At 41.6% G+C, this 19,983-nt stretch overlaps 1 protein-coding gene across 1 annotated transcript in view; it reads right to left on the bottom strand.

Annotated features, from left to right (window-relative positions):
* The window catches only part of LOC124798138 (endoplasmic reticulum transmembrane helix translocase), a 189,982-nt gene that overhangs the window by 120,605 nt on the left and 49,394 nt on the right, over positions 1-19,983 (bottom strand). Inside the window, exons 10-14 of the mRNA XM_047261412.1 lie at positions 13,036-13,190; positions 11,638-11,813; positions 11,297-11,533; positions 11,008-11,217; positions 2,291-2,480 (exon numbers count right to left, since the gene is read on the bottom strand). Coding sequence (XP_047117368.1) covers positions 2,291-2,480; positions 11,008-11,217; positions 11,297-11,533; positions 11,638-11,813; positions 13,036-13,190 — 968 coding nt within the window. The remainder of the gene's footprint in view (positions 1-2,290; positions 2,481-11,007; positions 11,218-11,296; positions 11,534-11,637; positions 11,814-13,035; positions 13,191-19,983) is intronic.

Raw genomic sequence — 19,983 nt, 5'->3', positions numbered from 1 at the left:
GTAGTGCTGAACTATACTCTTATTTTGAATTATTGAGAACTTTATTTAAAAAATACATATATCCTGTAATCTATATAAATCCAGCATGATGTTGATAGACACCTCCAACCTGCTCCCCCCCCACCCCCCATGCTACTTCTGTACGTCCACTACCCACCACAGCCATTACCACTACTCACTTCAGTCAGGCCTCAGCACCACAATATGACAAAGGCTGGGCTGTGTGTGTGTGTGTGTGTGTGTGTGTGTGTGTGTGTGTGTGTGTGTGTGTGTGTGCCAGTAGCTTGTCCAACATTATACTTGTAAATTTGTGCATTTGCTGCTCAACCCCTCCTCTATGCAGTGAGTAGCTTTCTATTGTACTTCATATTGATATTGCATCCTGGATGAACATTATTTTCAAATGTCCCTTTGCAAAGGAAAATTCAGGAGTACTGTCCCAATTTAATTCTTGCCCCACTGCATAGATGTGTGAAATAGATATTAGTGATGCTGAGAAACAACTGAAATTACTAAAACTGAACAAAGCTCTACGACCCAATAAAATTCCTATCAAAATCTCCACAGAAATTGTCACTGTGTTAGCCCCCTTTCAATCATAATATACTGTAAATCCCTCTAACAGATAATTGTGCCTAAGGGTTGGAAGAAAGCACAGGTCACAGACATTTACAAGAAGGGAAGCAGAAGTGAGCCACACAACGAACATATTGTGAGCTCAAGCATAATAAGGTATCTCAAGCAGAATGGCCTCTTCTATGTAAACCAGTATGGATTCTGAAAACACAGATCATGTGATATCCAACATGCACTTTTCTCACTGAAAGCCCTTTCGCAAGGCATTAGAGTAGATGCAGTAGTATTTCTTGATTTCCGAAAAGCAAATGGAGTTTGTGATGGGATTTCTTAGCAGGGAGGATGCAGCACGCTATCTTGAAGAGTCATGCACAGATGCAGATGTAACTTCATGTGTGAACCAGGAAAATATGTTGAGACCCTTGCTGACCATGTTGTATATTAACAACCTTGAAGACAAATTAATAGTAACTTCAGACTTCTCGTAGATGAAGCAGTTATTTACAGTGAAGTGCTATTTGGAAAGAGTTGCACAAATATTCAGTAAGATCTTGATAAGACTCTGAAGTGGTGCAACGATGGCAAGTTACTTTAAATGTTTAGAAACGTAAAACTCTTCACTTTACAAAAACACAACATACATAGTATTCTGTGACTACAATTTCAGTCAGTCACAACTGGAGTCAGTCAATTCATACAAATACCTTTGCATAACAATTTGAAGTGGTGTGAAGTGGAAAATCACACTGCCTCAGTCATAGGTAAAGTTAGTGGTACACTTCATTTCATTAGTAGGATACTTGGAAAATGTAACCTGACAACAAAGAAGTTTGCTTAAAGAGCACTCATGCAGCCAAACATAGAATATTGCAGAATTGTGTGGGGTACATGCCCTCCCATACTAAGAGGACTAACAGGGGATACTGAATGTATGGAAAACTGGGGAACACCAATGGTCACAGGTTTGTCTGACCCACGAGAGAAAATCATTGATATGCTGAAAGAATTGAACTAGAAGACACTAAGATAGATGTAAACTATCCTGTGGAAGTCTGCTTACAAAGCTTCAAGAATCCAGAAATATAACTACAACCCCTTGTGTGTAGCTCCCATAGGGATTGTGAAGACAGGATTAGACTAATTATAGTAGCCACAGAGGCATTTAATCAATTGTTCTTACTGAGCGACATATGTGAATGAACGGGAAGAACTCCTAGTAACTAGTACAATGGGAAGTACCCTCTGCCATGCACTTGACAGTGGTTCACAGGGTATGGACATTGATGTAGATATACAAGCCCAGAAAAGTGACTGAACTCTTAACTGACAGGATTTGGGGGGGGGGGGGGGGGTTTAAAGATAGTTGTAAATCAAAATCTACATAATAGATACCACAAAGCCTTGGATTTGAGAAGTATGAGGTTTTCAAATTGGAAGCTGCTGGGCAATCTTTCCACAAGCTGATCAACAGGAAATACATTGTAGAGGTATATGAATTACTTTGAAGTTATAAATTGGGATAGGGACGGGAGTGGGAGAGACAGAGAATAGTCTTTCTGCATATCGAGAAATAAATGAATTTCAAGTGACATTACACTGTCATTCCAATACAGTAAGAAAAGTAATGATGCTTAATTTATTACATGACAATAATAACTTCAGTTGATTCTGTATCTTGCTTTTTTGTGTAACACTTAAAGAAATATCTACATACCTACATCAGCATGCTTCAATGCTCCAACATCATTTGTTCCATCACCACACATAAGAGTTGTAAATCCCAATGACTTTAATGTAACGATGACAAATTCTTTCTGTTTTGGTGCAACTCGTGCGAACACTGTAATATGTGGCAAGATTTTAAACAGAAATCCTTTGTGTTCTGTGCTTAAAAATGTTAATCCCTAAAACAAAATTATTACATATTTTTTCATTAATATTATTATGTGCAACAGCCACTAAACTAAAACATGCTCAACAGACATCACATAATGAAGAACACAAAAATATCAAAATAATGTAACACTACTGAACACGTGTACTGTTCTGCAAGCTGTCCCCTCTCTGATATTGCTTTGAGAACAATGGAAACACCTCCAGAGACAAACATCTTCAAAGTTGTAACAGGCATTTCAATTAAATTTTTAACTATTTACACACATTACATACATTTATAAATTAAGAAAACTAATACAATAAACTGGTTATTTTCATATTAATTCTGATGTCTGTCTCTGTAAAATAATTTAACAAAAGCATACACACTTTTTAAGAACAAAAAAAGTTATTTTTTGTGAACAATATAATCTTATTTGACCCATAACTGATACCGATTATGACATATAATTTTAGTCCTGATGTGCAAGTTGCATATTTCTGGATTTTAATTTATGTAGATTGAGGGAAAAAACACAAAATCCTAATTGGTTTTTTATTTTTCCTACAGATGGTAAGGGAACATTTTTTATAAGATCAATATCTGATTTTAATTTAAGCCTAGAACTGCTACACATTAGATGACAAAATGCACTGCACTCAGTCACTTTTAACACCACATAGTTTTATTTCAAGCTGAAACAAAAAAAAAAAAAAAAAAAAAATTCTTCATTTATTGTGTTCATGGAGCAAAAACAACTCTTACATTCATACAAATTGAAGATATTTATCAGTAATGGTTTAAGAATTTTCTAGAGAGGCTTCGAGATTTACTCAGTGCCCAACACAAGCAGCACCAGTGATAACATCTTTCCTTGATGTCCTGTCTCTGGCCACAACTGGCCCACATTGGCTTTTCATGATGATTCTGGACGTTCTGCTCCAGCATATGAAGAACAGTGACATGCATCACTTAACTACAGATTGCCACTCCAATGTCGAGCACAGCGAGCAGCAGGGCACACAAAGAAAACAAGAATCTTGCCGACACTATCTCATTAACATCATCGTCTGAAACCAACTAGGTGGAAGAATCAGAGGTGCATATTGCAGTTCATAATGAGTAATAAACCCTTCAAGAACTATGCCTTTTTGAGCCTGGTCTTATGAAAACCCATGGCTATTCCAAGCCTCATCAATTTTGGGATGCACTTCACTAACAGTTCCACAATACATCACGGCCACGCAAGGTGATGGGATGCTTGTATACTGCTGAGAAGCAACATCATAGGAACTACAAAAGCTTGTCACTGACTAAGTCACAGGGGCCAGGCTTGGGCTGTCTGATGCCACTTCAGTTAAGCCATCTCCTAAAGGAAGCCCTTCCAAGGCTACTGTATGCCATTCTGCTGGATCAGAAGTTCTGCACAAGCTCCACAGTCACCTCCTTGGTGTTCAAACCATTCTGCTAGCTAAGTCCTCAGCCCTGGTATCCTATGCTGACTTTCGTCAATTGACAAGGTGTTTGCGGGTGCCAGTTACACTCTTGAAATTTAACAGTGTGCTTTGATGCCTTGTGATGAGATGTTGGATGACTGTTTGCTTTTCAACATTGTGATGTTTAACAGGATGCTGACCTGCTGGGCACTCTATGTAGAGCCTTGAGATGTGTCTTGATCCCAGACTATAGTGGAGCAGCATGCACAGCACACGGGAAAACAACAAGTGGGAGGCCATGCGTGGGAGCACAGCAGCATTCTGTGGCACATATACACAAGGTTTCCTGAAATTCCATACAAAGGGAGAACAAATGTTCTGCACAGTTGTTTCTAGTGTTACAATAACTCACTGATGCTTCTGCCTGCAGTTTGTAGTAACCAAACGGTATTCTACATGAATACACAAGTCACTGTTATGTTAAGTAAGTTTGATCCGATGAGAAATGACTCGTGCCACTCTTCAACGTCTCTCGGTTTCTGGGCCTCTATAGTAATTTCAAAATGTGGCATTTATTTTGGGCGAAATTAGCATCTATTTTTGGTAAATATATTAAAAAAAGATGCTCTGACTTACCAAACAAGAAAGCACTGGTAGATAGACACAATAAAAAACACACAAACACACACAAATTTCAAGCTTTCGCAAGGTTGTTTCATCAGGACAGAGGGAAGGAGAGGGAAAGACGAAAGGATGTGGGTTTTAAGGGAGAGGGTGAGGAGTCATTCCAATCCCGGGAGCGGAAAGACTTACCTTAGGGGGAAAAAAGGACGGGTATACACTCGCGCACACACACACATATCCATCCACACATATACAGACACAAGCAGACATATTTAAAGACAAAGAGTTTGGGCAGAGATGTCAGTTGAGGCAGAAGCACAGAGGCAAAGATGTTGTTGAGTGACAGGTGAGGTATGAGTGGCGGCAACTTGAAATTAGCGGAGATTGAGGCCTGGTGGGTAACGGGAAGAGAGGATATATTGAAGAGCAAGTTCCCATCTCCGGAGTTCGGATAGGTTGGTGTTGGTGGGAAGTATCCAGATAACCCGGACGGTGTAACACTGTGCCAAGATGTGCTGGCCGTGCACCAAGGCATGTTTAGCCACAGGGTGATCCTCATTACCAACAAACACTGTCTGCCTGCGTCCATTCATGCAAATGGACAGTTTGTTGCTGGTCATTCCCACATAGAATGCATCACAGTGTAGGCAGGTCAGTTGGTAAATCATGTGGGTGCTTTCACACGTGGCTCTGCCTTTGATCTTGTACACCTTCCGGGTTACAGGACTGGAGTAGGTGGTGGTGGGAGGGTGCATGGGACAGGTTTTACACCGGGGGAGGTTACAAGGGTAGGAGCCAGAGGGTAGGGAAGGTGGTTTGGGTATTTCATAGGGATGAACCAAGAGGTTACGAAGGTTAGGTGGACGGCGGAAAGACACTCTTGGTGGAGTGGGGAGGATTTCATGAAGGATGGATCTCATTTCAGCGCAGGATTTGAGGAAGTTGTATCCCTGCTGGAGAGCCACATTCAGAGTCTGATCCAGTCCCGGAAAGTATCCTGTCACAAGTGGGGCACTTTTGGGGTTCTTCTGTGGGAGTTTCTGGGTTTGAGGGGATGAGGAAGTGGCTCTGGTTATTTGCTTTTGTACCAGGTCGGGAGGGTAGTTGCGGGACGCGAAAGCTGTTTTCAGGTTGTTGGTGTAATGGTTCAGGGATTCGGCACTGGAGCAGATTCGTTTGCCACGAAGACCTACGCTGTAGGGAAAGGACTGTTTGATATGGAATGGGTGACAAGTGTCATAATGGAGGTACTGTTGCTTGTTGGTGGGTTTGATGTGGACGGATGTGTGAAGCTGGCCATTGGACAGATGTAGGTCAACCCCGAGGATAGTGGCATGGGATTTGGAGTAGGACCAGGTGAATCTGATGGAACCAAAGGAGTAGAGGTTGGAGAGGAAATTCTGGAGTCTTCTTCACTGTGAGTCCAGATCATGAAGATGTCATCAATAAATCTGTACCAAACTTTGGGTTGGCAGGCCTGGGTAACCAAGAAGGCTTCCTCTAAGTGATCCATAAATAGGTTGGTGTACGAGGGGGCCATCCTGGTACCCATGGCTGTCCCCTTTAATTGTTGGTATGTCTGGCCTTGAAAAGTGAAGAAATTGTGAGTTAGGATGAAACTGGCTAAGGTAATGAGGAAAGAGGTTTTAGGTAGGGTGGCAGGTGATCGGCGTGAAAGGAAGTGCTCCATCGCAGCGAGGCCCTGGACGTGCGGAATATTTGTATATAAGGAAGTGGCATCAATGGTTACAAGGATGGTTTTTGGGGGTAACAGATTGGGTAAGGATTCCAGGCATTCAAGAAAGTCGTTGGTGTCTTTGATGAAGGATGGGAGGCTGCATGTAATGGGTTGAAGGTGTTGATCTACGTAGGCAGAGATAAGTTCTGTGGGGGCTTGGTAACCAGCTACAATGGGGCAGTCGGGATGTTTGGGTTTGTGAATTTTAGGAAGTAGGAAGTAGGTAGAAGGTAGGGATACGGGGTGTCGGTGGGGTCAGGAGGTTGATGGAGTCAGGTGAAAGGTCTTGTAGGGGGCCTAAGGTACTGACCATTGCCTGAAGCTCCACCTGGACAACAGGAATGGGATTACCTTGGCAAACTTTGTATGTAGTGTTGTCTGAAAGCTGACACAGTCCCTCAGCCACATACTCCCGACAATCAAGTACCACGGTCGTGGAACCCTTGTCAGCCAGAAGAATGACGATGGATCAGTCAGCTTTCAGATCACAGATAGCCTGGGCTTCAGCTGTGGTGATGTTGGGAGTAGGATTAAGGTTTTTCAGGAAAGACTGAGAGGCAAGGCTGGAAGTGAGAAATTCCTGGAAGGTTTGGAGAGGGTGATTTTGAGGAAGAGGAGGGGGGTCCCACTGTGATGGAGGACGGAACTGTTCCAGGCAGGGTTCAATTTGGATAGTGTCTTGGGGAGTTGGATCATTAGGAGTAGGATTAGGATTATTTTTCTTCGTGGCAAAGTAATATTTCCAGCAGAAACTACGAGTGTAGGACAGTAAATCTTTCACGAGGGCTGTTTGGTTGAATCTGGGAGTGGGGCTGAAGGTGAGGCCTTTGGATAGGACAGAAGTTTTGGATTGGGAGAGAGATTTGGAGGAAAGGTTAACTACTGAATTGGGGTGTTGTGGTTCCAGATTGTGTTGACTAGAATTTTGAGGTTTTGGGGGGAGTGGAGCTGGAAGTGGGAGATTGAGTAGATGGGAGAGACTGGGTCTGTGTGCAATGAGAGGAGGTTGAGGTTTGTTGGAAAGGTTGTGGAGGGTTGCCTTTCCGGAGGTGGGAAACCAGGAGATTGGATAGTTTTTTGAGGTGGAGCGTGGCATGCTGTTCTAATTTGCGGTTGGCCTGTAGGAGGATGCTCTGAACAGCCGCCGGCCACGGTGGCCGTGCGGTTCTAGGCACTTCAGTCCGGAACCGCGTGACTGCTACGGTCGCAGGTTCGAATCCTGCCTCGGGCATGGATGTGTGTGATGTCCTTAGGTTAGTTAGGTTTAAGTAGTTCTAAGTTCTAGGGGACTGATGACCTCATATGTTGAGTCCCATAGTGCTCAGAGCCATTTGAACCATTTTTTTCTGAACAGCCGGTGTGGATGTGGGAGAGGAAAGACTAAGGACTTTGATTAGGGATAGGAGTTGACGGGTGTGTTCATTGACTGAGTTGATGTGTAGGTGAAGGATTAGGCGGGTGAGGGCTACGGATTGTTCAGTTTGGAACTGGTGTAGGGACTGATGGAAAGAAGGGTTACAGCCAGAGATGGGAACTTTAAGTGCGAGGCCTTTGGGGGTAATACCAAATGTCAGACAAGCCTGAGTGAATAAAATATGAGAGCGTAGTCTGGCTAGGGCGAAGGCATGTTTGCGGAGGGAATGTAAATAAAACTTAATGGGGTCGTTGTGAGGGTGACATGGTATTAGAAGGTGGAAAGTGTAACTGAGGCTAGAGTGAAAATAAAAATATATGGGGAGAGATAAAGGTGAACTAGAAAGGAACTGTAGTTCTGGTGTGAAAAAAGTCGAAAAAGTGTTGGTTTAAGCTGAAAAAAGACAGGTATACACTCGCACACACCTATAAGGTAAGTCTTTCCGCTCCCGGGATTGGAATGACTCTTTACCCTCTCCCTTAAAACCCACATCCTGTCATCTTTCCCTCTCCTTCCCTCTTTCCTGATGAAGCAACCTGGGTTGCAAAAGCTTGAAATTCGTCCGAGTTTTTTGTGTGTTTTTTTATTGTGTTCTATCTACCAGCGCTTTCTCGTTTGGTAAGTCACAGCATCTTTGTTTTTTATATATATTTTTCCCACGTGGAATGTTTCCCTCTATTACATACATACACACACCCAAGCAGTAGCCACCTCTCCCCATGGTTTACTCCGGTAGCTTCATCTATGACTGATGAAGACAAATACGAAACTCATCGGTGCATTGTATCAACATGATCATAGGACTTGGATGATAACTCTAGAGGATTTCTTCAAAAGAAAACACTGCTGTCATAAATTGCAGACCATCATACAATAATGAAAAATTACTGAAAGTAATTGGTGATATTAAGTAACAAGGGATGGAAAAAAATATGGAAACACTAAAACACAATACATTATGGTTGGCTAATACGGTGTAGGAAAACCACTCGCATTTAAAACAGATTCCAGTCATCTCGGAATGGATAAATACAGGTTCTGCATGGTTTTCATGGGAATCTTATACCATTCTTCCAGCAAAATGTTGCACGTTCATGTAAAAATGATGGGCGCAGATAGTGATCACACAGCCTTCTCTCCAAGTATAGCATGAAAATTCAATAATATTCAGATCTGGTAACTTTGATCGCCAGGGGGGATGCAACAATTCATCCTTGTGCTCAAAAAAACCAGTTCTGGATGATAGAAAGTATGTGAACAGGGGCCCTGTTGTCATGGAACACAGCATCACCACTGGGGGAACAAACAAGACGTGACCTACCAGAATGGTCACATAATGCTTGGTAGAAATGTTACCTTGAGGAATAACCATGGGGCACATGGAATACCATGATATGGCTGTACAAATCATCAGTGAACTGAGGTTTAATTTCACTCTTGGGATGTAAACTTGGCCAGAAGTTGAAAATGGTGCCAAACAAGATTCATCTGATAAAATGACTTCCTTCTAATGCTCCATAGTTGAGGTTTTATGGAACCTGCATCACTGATGAGTGGTTTTGGAATTCCAGCTCACTCTGCAGTTCCCTGGTTTGGAGCTCCCTTAATGTCGTTTTATTACTGAAGGGGTTTGCGAGTGTGACATTCAGTCCTGAAAGATGTTTGCAGCTGACATCCTCTGATTTTTCACCACAATCCTCAAAATGATCTTTTTTTTTATCACTCCACACACACTTTTCATCTGCACCATGGCTCAGTGTGTGATGTTTTTTCTCTTTTCCAGTATGTGGTATAAATCTTCCGTACAGTGTCTCTTGAAACACCGAACCTTTTGGCTACCTTGGTTACAGTAGGACCCACCATATGTGCACCAACAAACTGCCAACATTTGGATTCAGTTTGTTTCACACACCACTGCTTTGAACATGACTGACACTTGCAGTACGGTGAGAACATCGCACAACTACCGTTTGTGGTCACATTTAACAGTGCATCCTGTAGGCTTAGTTAGCATTTGCATTTACATTCACACTTGCAATTCTCATTGTGTTTCCATATTACTGTCCTAGCCCAGTATATCATCACAAACAAACACCAACTAAAGAGTATAATTAGAAAATATGAGCTTTTAGCTAATGATGCAAAACACTGAAATGAGGGCTTGTTAAGCGTGAACACAATAGCATGTGTTTAATTTATTTGAGTATGATTTTGACACATTCAGCTGCCAGATTCCAATCTATTATTATATTATAACAAGCTCACTGAGGTTAAATGCAGATTTAATTATCTCATTGATGCTTAGTGGTCTGGTTATATCTGTACATATACTGATGGATCCAAAATTCCACAAGAGGATTATACTGGATGTGCTTTTCTACGTCCACTGATTCAAATCCGTAAAGCCCACATTTACTTAAATGAAGTCAAGAGCCACAGAAAGCAGCACTGGCAAGAGATGTGAAATGTATCCCAACAAATGAAAGGTGGCTGCAGCATTACAACCTCAAATTACCACAAGGCCGTGGTTAATGAGGATGCATTTGGACCGATCTAAGATTTCCACCATCATTCAACTCCGCTTTAACTATGCCTCATTTCTTCTACGTCTGTTTAGAATTAAAATTTATGATTCCCCTACACATGAGTGTAATTCTGAGTCAGAAGCTGATGTAACCCCGTTTTGTTTCAACGTTTCAAATATGACAATGAATGATCAGAATGTTTGGAGACTCTGACGAGTACAGGTTATCTCCTCACTCAGAGTCTTCTCTTTTGGCTTCTAAAGATATCCGCCTGTATAAAGTGACGGTTTTCTTAAGAGTATAGAGTAAAATCTGTAAGACTCATTTTCATTTATCTGTATCATTTATTATCAAATTTAAGAAGTACTATGGACTGATAACACAAATATGTCTAGTTTATTTTAATTATTAAATATTTGTTGTGAAAAAAGTTGATGGCCTGAGCTTTCAATTCTGTATGTATGCATTTTTGTGTTTTCTCTGTGCACTTATGTTTTCTATGTAAGCATGTATTCTTGATGGCTAAACAAAGTACAAAGCCATAGAAAACAAACAAATGAACAATTTTTTACCTAAATGTTACAAATACTTGAGATAGTTCTCCTTCATGAAGAGATCCTAAGAACATGATGTAGAATTTAATAAATTTACTTTATGCAATGTTTTAATGTTAAAAAGTGAACTTAATGTTGTCATCCTTTTGATTTATTTGTCGATCCCTAGTGATTTCATGCTTCTTACTCTCTGTCATAAGTGTTCATGATTACATAGATTCAGATCTTTAGAACTTATCATTAAACATTGGTGGCAAAACTAACCTCTCCAGTGACACACAGGTCATATTTCGAAACAAGGTCCTTGTAATTATTTTTTGGGAGAACTGGAAGCCTCTGTGTCTGGTCAATACTCTCCCAATGCCAGTCATTCTCACTATTAGTTAGAATCAGAACTAAAGATTTTTGAACAAATTTTAATTCTTTTGCAACATGGCATGCCGTTAATGGATTGTCCCCAGTGATCATCACAACCTGTAAACAGGACATGGACCTAAATTAATATTGTAATGCATTTAACTGCTAAGATAGGAAACAGGTTTTTTTCATGTACCTGGTGAGAGGCATTAAGAATCTCTTTTATTACACTTTTTGAATCAGTTTTAAGTGGGCAGGATATGACTACAAATCCAGCAAATTTTAATTCACATTCTATGTCTTCCCTTGAAAATTCGCGTATTTGCTGTGGAGTGAGACGACCAATCTCTTTCCAACCCAATGCCAATACTCTTGCACCTCGCCGAGACATTTCCAGATAAACTGAGTCATAGTTGTCCGGAATGACAGAGAACTGTAATTTCATTAAAGAAATGCACAGATTAGTCAAAACTTGCACATATTCTCTTTGTACATGCAGATAACTATGGATTTTCTTGATTGAAAGCAAAACATCACCATGGACTTAAGTGTTTCTGGTGCTCCTTTCACTGTCGCTACATATGTTGTATCTGTGCTTCCAGATAGTGTATACCCAGCAATAACAGACATTCTTTTCAAAGCTGATGAAAAATGATGCCGATAAAAAATCTTCATTCCAGGAGCTTTACCTTTCTTGGGAATCACAGCATCACCTATAACAAGAGTGATTATTGACAGAAAAGTAAAGAAATAATTGACACGAATACCATATTCTGCTTTTTTAGCGTGCACATGTGCGCGCGCGCGCGCACACACACACACACACACACACACACACACACACACACACACAAATATGATGTATAAAGGGAAAAATACAAGGTTATTCAATCAATATATTGAATACATCATGGACAGAAATGCATGAATTATTTGGCTATTTTCTTGTTCAAGATTTATTTAGTCACTAAAAACCCAAACATCAGTTGGGGCATCAGAAAACATCAGAACAGTTATGGGAGAAGCACTTACCTACTGAGCTGTCAAAAAAGTACCTAAGAAGTATTGGTACTACGAGAGATCAGACAATGGATCAAATTCATCTCCATTTGTCAAGGTGCTCCAGGAAAAGAAAAGTGCATGGAATGTTCTAATAGGAATACAATTGGTTAAGACTTCACAGTCGACATAACTCAGCACTCATCCTTAATTGAGGAACATTATCAGAAGAAAAAGTGTTGAGCAGCATCCCTGAAGGTAGTGTAATAGTATAGCTATGGTTCATGATGTGTATTAATGATCAGGTAGATGGTGTCTGTAGCTCTACAAGCCTGTCTGTAGATTGTAGAATTATGTACAGGGAGGTTACATTTTACTGAAATTATTATAAAATGAAGACACATGCAGATTATTACCTCCTGGTGCAATAGCTGGTAGCCCATTATCAGCATAAATAAATGTAATGTAATACATGTAAATAGATGAACAGATCTCATGTTACTTGAGTATGCTATCAGTCTTTGGAATCAACCACAACCATCAACTTTATAAGAGTACCTATCCACAGCAATTTAGGATGGAGCAACTTCACACATCAAACCATTGGGAAGGCAGATGCCAAATTCTGATCTACTGGAAGGAATTCTCACTCAAAACCCTTTCTTAGATACTTTTAATGGTCTGGAAGCCCAATGAAGTAGATTGACAAAACATAGACAATTCGTAGAAAGCTCTGCACATGGTGCTATTTCAAATACATAAAAGGGAAAATGAAAGCTTTTTTTCAGCCCTCCTCCCATAAAAAGACACAAAATCTGCAACAACATGTTGGCTTTATATGTGCACTCAGTAGCATGTACAAGAAAAAAAAAAATTACCTGTTAAATTCGCATTACATTCATAAGACTAAAATGAAATGATTGGATACTCAAATACCTTTGGTAAGATTCCAATCCACAGCAGTTAGTGTAGCTTTTTCCAGTGGATCACCAACCAAACCATCATCAAGTTGTGCTAAGGCATGACAAGTTGCAAGGACTTGTATACTTTCTAATGGAGCTTCTGACATGGGAGTGACTCCTGAGCGGCCCCTACAAGAAACAAATCTACACTCGTATATAAGCTTAAGTAATATAGAAGCTGAATACAAGGAATAAAACACTTAATCCCGTATATAAAACACACATCCACAAGAAAAATGAGCATTCTGTTCAGTTACCAAACACTGCAGTATGTATGTATGTAGAAAAAATTTATATATGAACAATGTCTGACATTCACCAAATTCTACTTTGGCCAGGATGCACACCACGCTACTACATGAGCTATACTGTGTTGAAGAGAACAGTCATTATCATCAGTAACAGCATCAACCAACCTTCTGTAAACTTTCCTTGACATGATATTACCACCTCTGCAATGCTATCCGTTCCATCACTAGATCAACACCACAAACATATGGGCTTTCAAAATAAGTGACATAAATCACTCACAATTACAATATAAGATTTTAATGGCTTGCTTCTAATATTTTTACACACTCCTGATATATAACAATGAAATGCTTTTCATATTATTGCAGAAGAAGCTGAGTAGCACAGTCACCATGGTGTAGTAGTTATGACACTAGACTGTTGCATGGAGGGTCGTGAGTCCCAAACTCACCAGAACTGTAAAATTTTAATTTCTATATTCAGTTCGAGTACATTCTGGAAGTATCCACAAATGGCATGAATCACTGTACTGGAATGTTCTGTAACTGTATATATACCGTATGTGTTCTGGCCAGAGGCAGTTCGCTCCACGCTCTTGTATATGCGAGTACTGAATAAAAATTCGTTAAGTAAAGTTTGTGTTTGTAATTCATCTAATTACACCTTCTTCTACGTAACATTATTCTGGTGGAGACACTGGGTATTGTAACTTGTGATAGCGCACATTATCAATAATACAGTAGCTCCCATCAGGCCACGACAGAGCCGCTGTTTACGTGGCGAGAAACCCGAGTTCAAGCCATATTCAACAGATCACAATCTATCACAGACAGAATAAGAAAAGGGTGTTACGATGACAGCAACTGTGTGACACCTTCCGGGTTCTCTGGTGACGATGGCCAAGATGCAAACAAGTGGATGAAGGTATATGAGCTTATAGCCAAATTTAACAAATGGGATGACACCATGTCTTTGGCTAACATATTTTTCTACTTGGAGGGCACTGCCAAGCAATGGTATGAGAACAACGAGGAGAAGTTCACAAGCTGGGAAGTATTCCAGGCAGAACTGTGCAAGTATTTCAGCAACACCCAATGACAGAAGTGCAAGGTTGAAGATAAATTAAAGTGCAGGGCACAGCATCCAGGAGAAACTACAGCATCCTACATTCAAGGCATCTTGAAGCTGTGTAAAATAGTGGATCCTAGAATGAAGGAGGAAGATAAGGTTGCACTCTCATGAAGGGTGTTGCTGAGGACATGTATCAAGCCCTACTCCTTGTTGCCAGTATATCAAGATAATGCATCAAAAAATAATTACACACAAAAAGTTTGAACGGCTTCCAAACGTCTTATCAATGCCTGTGACGGAGGAAGGAACTGATTTCACAAGTGTTCTTCGTCAGATAGTGAGAGAGGAAGTTCAGAAGGCACTTGGGTTGCACGGCGAGCAAACACCGAGACCCTTCAAGAAGTCTTAAGGGAGGAAGTGTAACAGACATTGAACCCAACCTCTCGTCCTTCATTCCCTTTCAAACGATGAAAAAGTTGAGACCCTGGCGAACTTACGTTCCTACAATGCTACATGGGCATCAAGGAAGACTGACGTCTGGAGGACCCACGATAACGAACCAGTATGTTTCTACTGCAGACGACCGGGACATGTGGTGCACTATTATCAATAAAGGCAGTGGATATTTGATGACGACCGCACCAGAAGACAGCAAACCAATCTTCGCTGATGCCAATTTCGAGATGACAAAGAATAACACGAAGATGTGGATGCAGGACGACGTAGGTCACTATTGCCGCAAGCTAGCCACTGAAGAGGATGCTCCCCAACACACCGATCAATGTCTCCATCACCGTTTAGAAGCTCCAGTCAATCACCTAGCTGCCAAAACCTGGAAAATTAAAGGGTGCAACCTTCCTTGGAGGTGTGGCTGCCGAAGAGAAAAATCCTCCGCCATCCATCACTACAAAAATGATAGGAAACTACGTCAATATCCTCATGGATGGCTGACCAGCGCAAGCTCTTGTGGACTCTGGAGCATCATATTCAGTCATTTCGGAGAAGTACCATCGCCAGTTGCAGAAAATCGTATTCGTCGACAACAAAACATCTCTACTGAAGGTGGCTAATGGGAAATATGTAAAAACTACAGGAAGATATGTCATTCGTGTGGGTACAAGTGGCCATACACAGCTCTTAGAATTCATCGTCTTACGAGAGCGTAGTCATGGCGTCATTCTCGGATGGGACTTATTGAAAGCTTCTCAGGCAAATATAGATTGTGGTTGCTCGAAGATTATGATAGCTGAGATGAGATACTGTGGACAGGAAGATGCGCATCAGAGTGTGTGGAGACTGTGCTCGATGAAGTGATCATTCCTGCAGTCAGCACTAGAAAAGTAACTGTAATGTGTCATGCCATGCATCAACCCACGGATCTTGTAGTGGAATGTAAGGGAAGAATACCACTGAAGAATAACTTGGTCATCCCAGCCTCTGTCGTCTCATTTAAGAATGGATTTGGCGAATTGTGGATAGTTAACTGCCGCCGAGAACTGCCAATCCTTCCAAGACGCATGTTTGTAGCAAATCCTGAGCTGTTAACTGCCGAACAGCTGAGCATCCACTATGAGACAAGATCTTGTAGCTCGACTATCACTATGGGACAATAGAAGAAGCTAATTGCCATTCTTCAAGAGTTCTCTGAATGCTTCAATCCACAGATGAAGAGCAAATTAGACAAATTGATGGTGAAGCACCGGATTAACACTGGAGACCATCAACCAATAAGCCAGAGAGCAAACCATGTGCCAGCAACGGAACATTGAATAATTTGCGATGAGATAGAGAAAATGAAGAAGAATGACATCATTCAGCCTTTGCCGAGCCCATGGTCATCACCAGTGGTTCTTGTCACGAAGAAGGATGGCAGTTGGCACTTTTGTGTTGATTACAGGAAGCTTAATAAGATAACTAAAAAGGACATTTGCCCCCTTCCACAAATTTATGATAAATTAGATTGTCTGAAGGGAACTAAATTTTTCTCAACCACGGACATGTACTCAGGATACTGGCAAATCAAAGTACATGAGGCTGATTGTGAGAAAACTGCATTCATCACCCCTGAGGGCCTGTATGAGTTTAAGGTAATGCCATTTGGTTTGTGTAATGCACCAGCAACTTTTGAACGGATGATGGATAATCTTCTAAGTCACCTGAAGGGGACGATATGTCTTCTCAGAGACGTTTGATGAACATGTAAAAAGACTGAGGACCGTTCTTAATTGTCTCCAACAAGGCGGATTGTATTGAAGCCAGGCCACTCCAAGAGTTGTTAAAAGCCGATGCTACTTTATCTGGGGTGGTGCTTAACAAGATTTTTTCGATGTGCTGCGGGAAGCTCTGACGATTGAACCTGTACTTGGTCTGTATGATGAGAGAGCACCTACAGAACTACACACAGATGCCAGTGATTATGGGATCGGTGCTGTTCTGGTGCAAATTTCGGATGGAAAAGAGAAGGTTATAGCCTATGCTTATAGGACACTTACAAAAGCTGAGAGATACTACTCAACTGCAGAAAAAGAATGTCTTGCTGTGATCTGGGCCATGTGCAAATTTTGACAGTATCTATATGGAAGGCCATTCACAGTTGTTACAGACCATCATTCACTTTGTTGGTTGACAGGTCTTAAGGATCCAACAGGATGACTCACCAGGTGGGCACTACATCTTCAAGATTACGACATTACCATAGTGTACAAAAGTGGAAGAAAACAACAAGATGCCGACTGTCTCTCAAGAAACCCTGTGCAAGACCATAAAGACTTTGATGAAGATAGTGACTGTGTCGCTGCACTCCAGGATCTCTCTGCTGAGCAGAAGAAGGATGCCAAGATACCTCAAATTATGCTTGCCTTAAATCGGTCTTAGGACGTGAAAGGACAATTTAAGGTAGTTAATGGTTTACTTTGCAAGAAACAGTTTGATCCGTTTAGAAAGAGGTGGCTACCAGTGATTCCTAAACACATGTGCTTAGATGTTCTACAGAAATTCCAAGACACACCTGAAGCTGGACATTTAGGATTTATTAAGGCATACAATAGGATCCGCAAGAGTGTTTTCTGGCCAGGGTTATTTAGGAGTGTCCGTCACTGTGTGTCGCACTGTCGAGAGTGCCAGAGGAGAAAAGCAGTTCCTCACAAACCACCCGGCCAACTCATACCAATTCCACCAGCCAAAACACCTTTCCAATGTGTTGGGATTGACCTCCTCGGACAATTACCAACGTCTGCTAGTGGCAATAGATGGATTATTGTTTGCACTGATTATCTGACACACTATGCCATTACAAAAGCCATGAAAACAGCTGAAGCATTTGAGGTAGGCAAATTCGTTGTGTAAGACATTGTATTAAAACACAGTGCCCCAAGGCCATTAGTTACAGATCGAGGGAAAGTTTTTCAATTAAATCTTGTGACAGAGATAACCCGTCAGTACAACATTACTCATCACATGACGACTGCCTACCATCCGCAAACTAATGAGCTTACTGAACGCGTTAATAAGACCTCACCCCCCCCCCCCCCCCCCCCCCCCAGCAATGTTTGTCAATGTTGAGCAGAGCAACTGGGATGAGGTGCTACATTTTGTGATGTTTGCTTAAAACACCGCCAAACAAGACACCACAGGATTTACGCCATTTTTCCTGGTGTGTGGGCGTGAGGTGGCTATGGTGATAGACACTGTGTTTCTGTTACATCCTGATGGCGTGGATGATGACTACATAGGCCAGTGTTAACCAGAGCTGGGGAAGCTTGGCAGTTAGCTTGACTCCGCCCACTGCAGGCTCAGGAAAATGATCTCCAAAGGTATGATGCGAGCCACTGCCCTGTTGTCTACCAGCCTGGTGACCTCGTCTGGATCTTCATTCCTGTTCGGAAGGTTGGTCTCTCTGAGAAGACCCTCAGGCACTACTTTGGACCTTATGAGGTTGTAAAACAGTTGTCTGATGTCACTTATGAAGTTGAACATTTCGACCCTAACACAAGATCAGAGATACGGTCCACGTCCTTCGAATGAAGCCCTATAAGGATCCTGCATCCCAGGGTAAATTTGAAGCTCCAGCAACAGGCAACAAGCAGAAAGGTGACAAAGAGCATAGGAGCAAAGGAAGTTCTAAGAAGATCACCGTCAGGGCGAACATCAGTCTTCGGGAGTCGGAGTATGCAGGACCGATGACTCATTCGCAGACTAGGAGGACGTAACGCCGAGACACTGTCCTCTTAAGGAGGGGAGCAATGTCACAGAAGAAGTTGAGTAGCACAGTCATCATGGTGTAGTGGTTATTATACTAGACTGTTGCATGGAGGGTTGTGAGTTCCAAACTCACCATTGTTTTTATTTGCTTTCTGCATCTGTGTGCCAAAGCTGTGGGCATTTTCCTGTTAAAGATACAGTTCTGGCAACAATACTTGACAGATGGGTGAATGTTTACATTCCGTATTTAAATAATTAACAATTTCCTTGCATTGTGAACTTTATCATGGGTAATCATGTTACTACTTCATAAATAAAGTAGGAGTAAAGGAGACCTCTCACCAAGTGACAGCTCTCACCGAATAGTAGAAGTGCACCATTGCTAGGACTGCAGTTTGGCAGGTGGACTACAGTAGGGTATGTCGGGTGAGGGTGGGTAGAGATAAAGTGGAGGGAGGATAAAAGAGGGGCTGGTGGTGGGGAAGCTAGCAGCTCAGAGGGAGGCAGCCAGTTGGATAGCTAGGAATGTGGGAGGGAGAGGTGGCAGCTGAGCAGGCCAGGTATGTCATGTATAGGTGCCAGAGCTAATGGGGAGTGGCCCATGATGAAGATGACATGGAGACGTGAACTGGATGTGGGTGACTGGAGAGAACTGGGAGGAACGAATTGACAGAGGAAAGGGAAACTGTTGGGTGTAGAGTGTGGTGAAAATCTGTTAATGGAGACTGCGGCCAGGAGGGTTACAGGAGCAAAGACTGTGTTGTAAGGAGAACACCCATCCACACAGTACAGAAAAGCTGGTGGTGGAGGTAAGGACCCGGATGGTCCGGGTTGCGGAGCAACCAGTGAAACTGACCATGTTGTGCTCAGCTGTATATAGAGATTAACTTTGTTCTTAGCCACTGTCTGGCCATGGCCATTCACTCTTAGGCAGCTGGTTGGATGTCATTAGCACGACAAGTTGCGCAGTGATTGGAAAAGAGTTGGTATATGACATGGCTGCCTTTGCACGAGATTCTCACTTGAATGAAGCACTTGATTAAGACGACAGAAAAGACTCTTTGACAAAATCTTTAAGTAACAGTTGTGAGCTGTGTATGTCAACATGTACAAAGCATCCATCTGTATCTACACGAAACGAAAATTCTTCGAAATCTGGAGCATCTGAGAGTGAGAGTGAAATGCGTGGGGAAAGATCATGCTTTAGCAATATGTCTGACTGGAAGAAATGTCATTTGTGTACAGTTGTGCAAGATTCCAACAATCTTGTCATTTTTTCTAATATTCCTAACAAAGAACAAATGAAATCTGTAGCAGATGATACAATAGGTTTTATTTAAATTTCACTGAAAATATGTGAAAATCACTGCATTTTCTACATTTACATCTAAATATGTAT

Source organism: Schistocerca piceifrons, chromosome 5 (genome assembly GCF_021461385.2).
Source record: "Schistocerca piceifrons isolate TAMUIC-IGC-003096 chromosome 5, iqSchPice1.1, whole genome shotgun sequence".
Lineage (NCBI taxonomy): Eukaryota > Metazoa > Arthropoda > Insecta > Orthoptera > Acrididae > Schistocerca > Schistocerca piceifrons.
The sequence above is the reverse complement of the archived record's forward strand: the minus strand, read 5'-3'. Positions and strand labels throughout refer to the sequence as shown.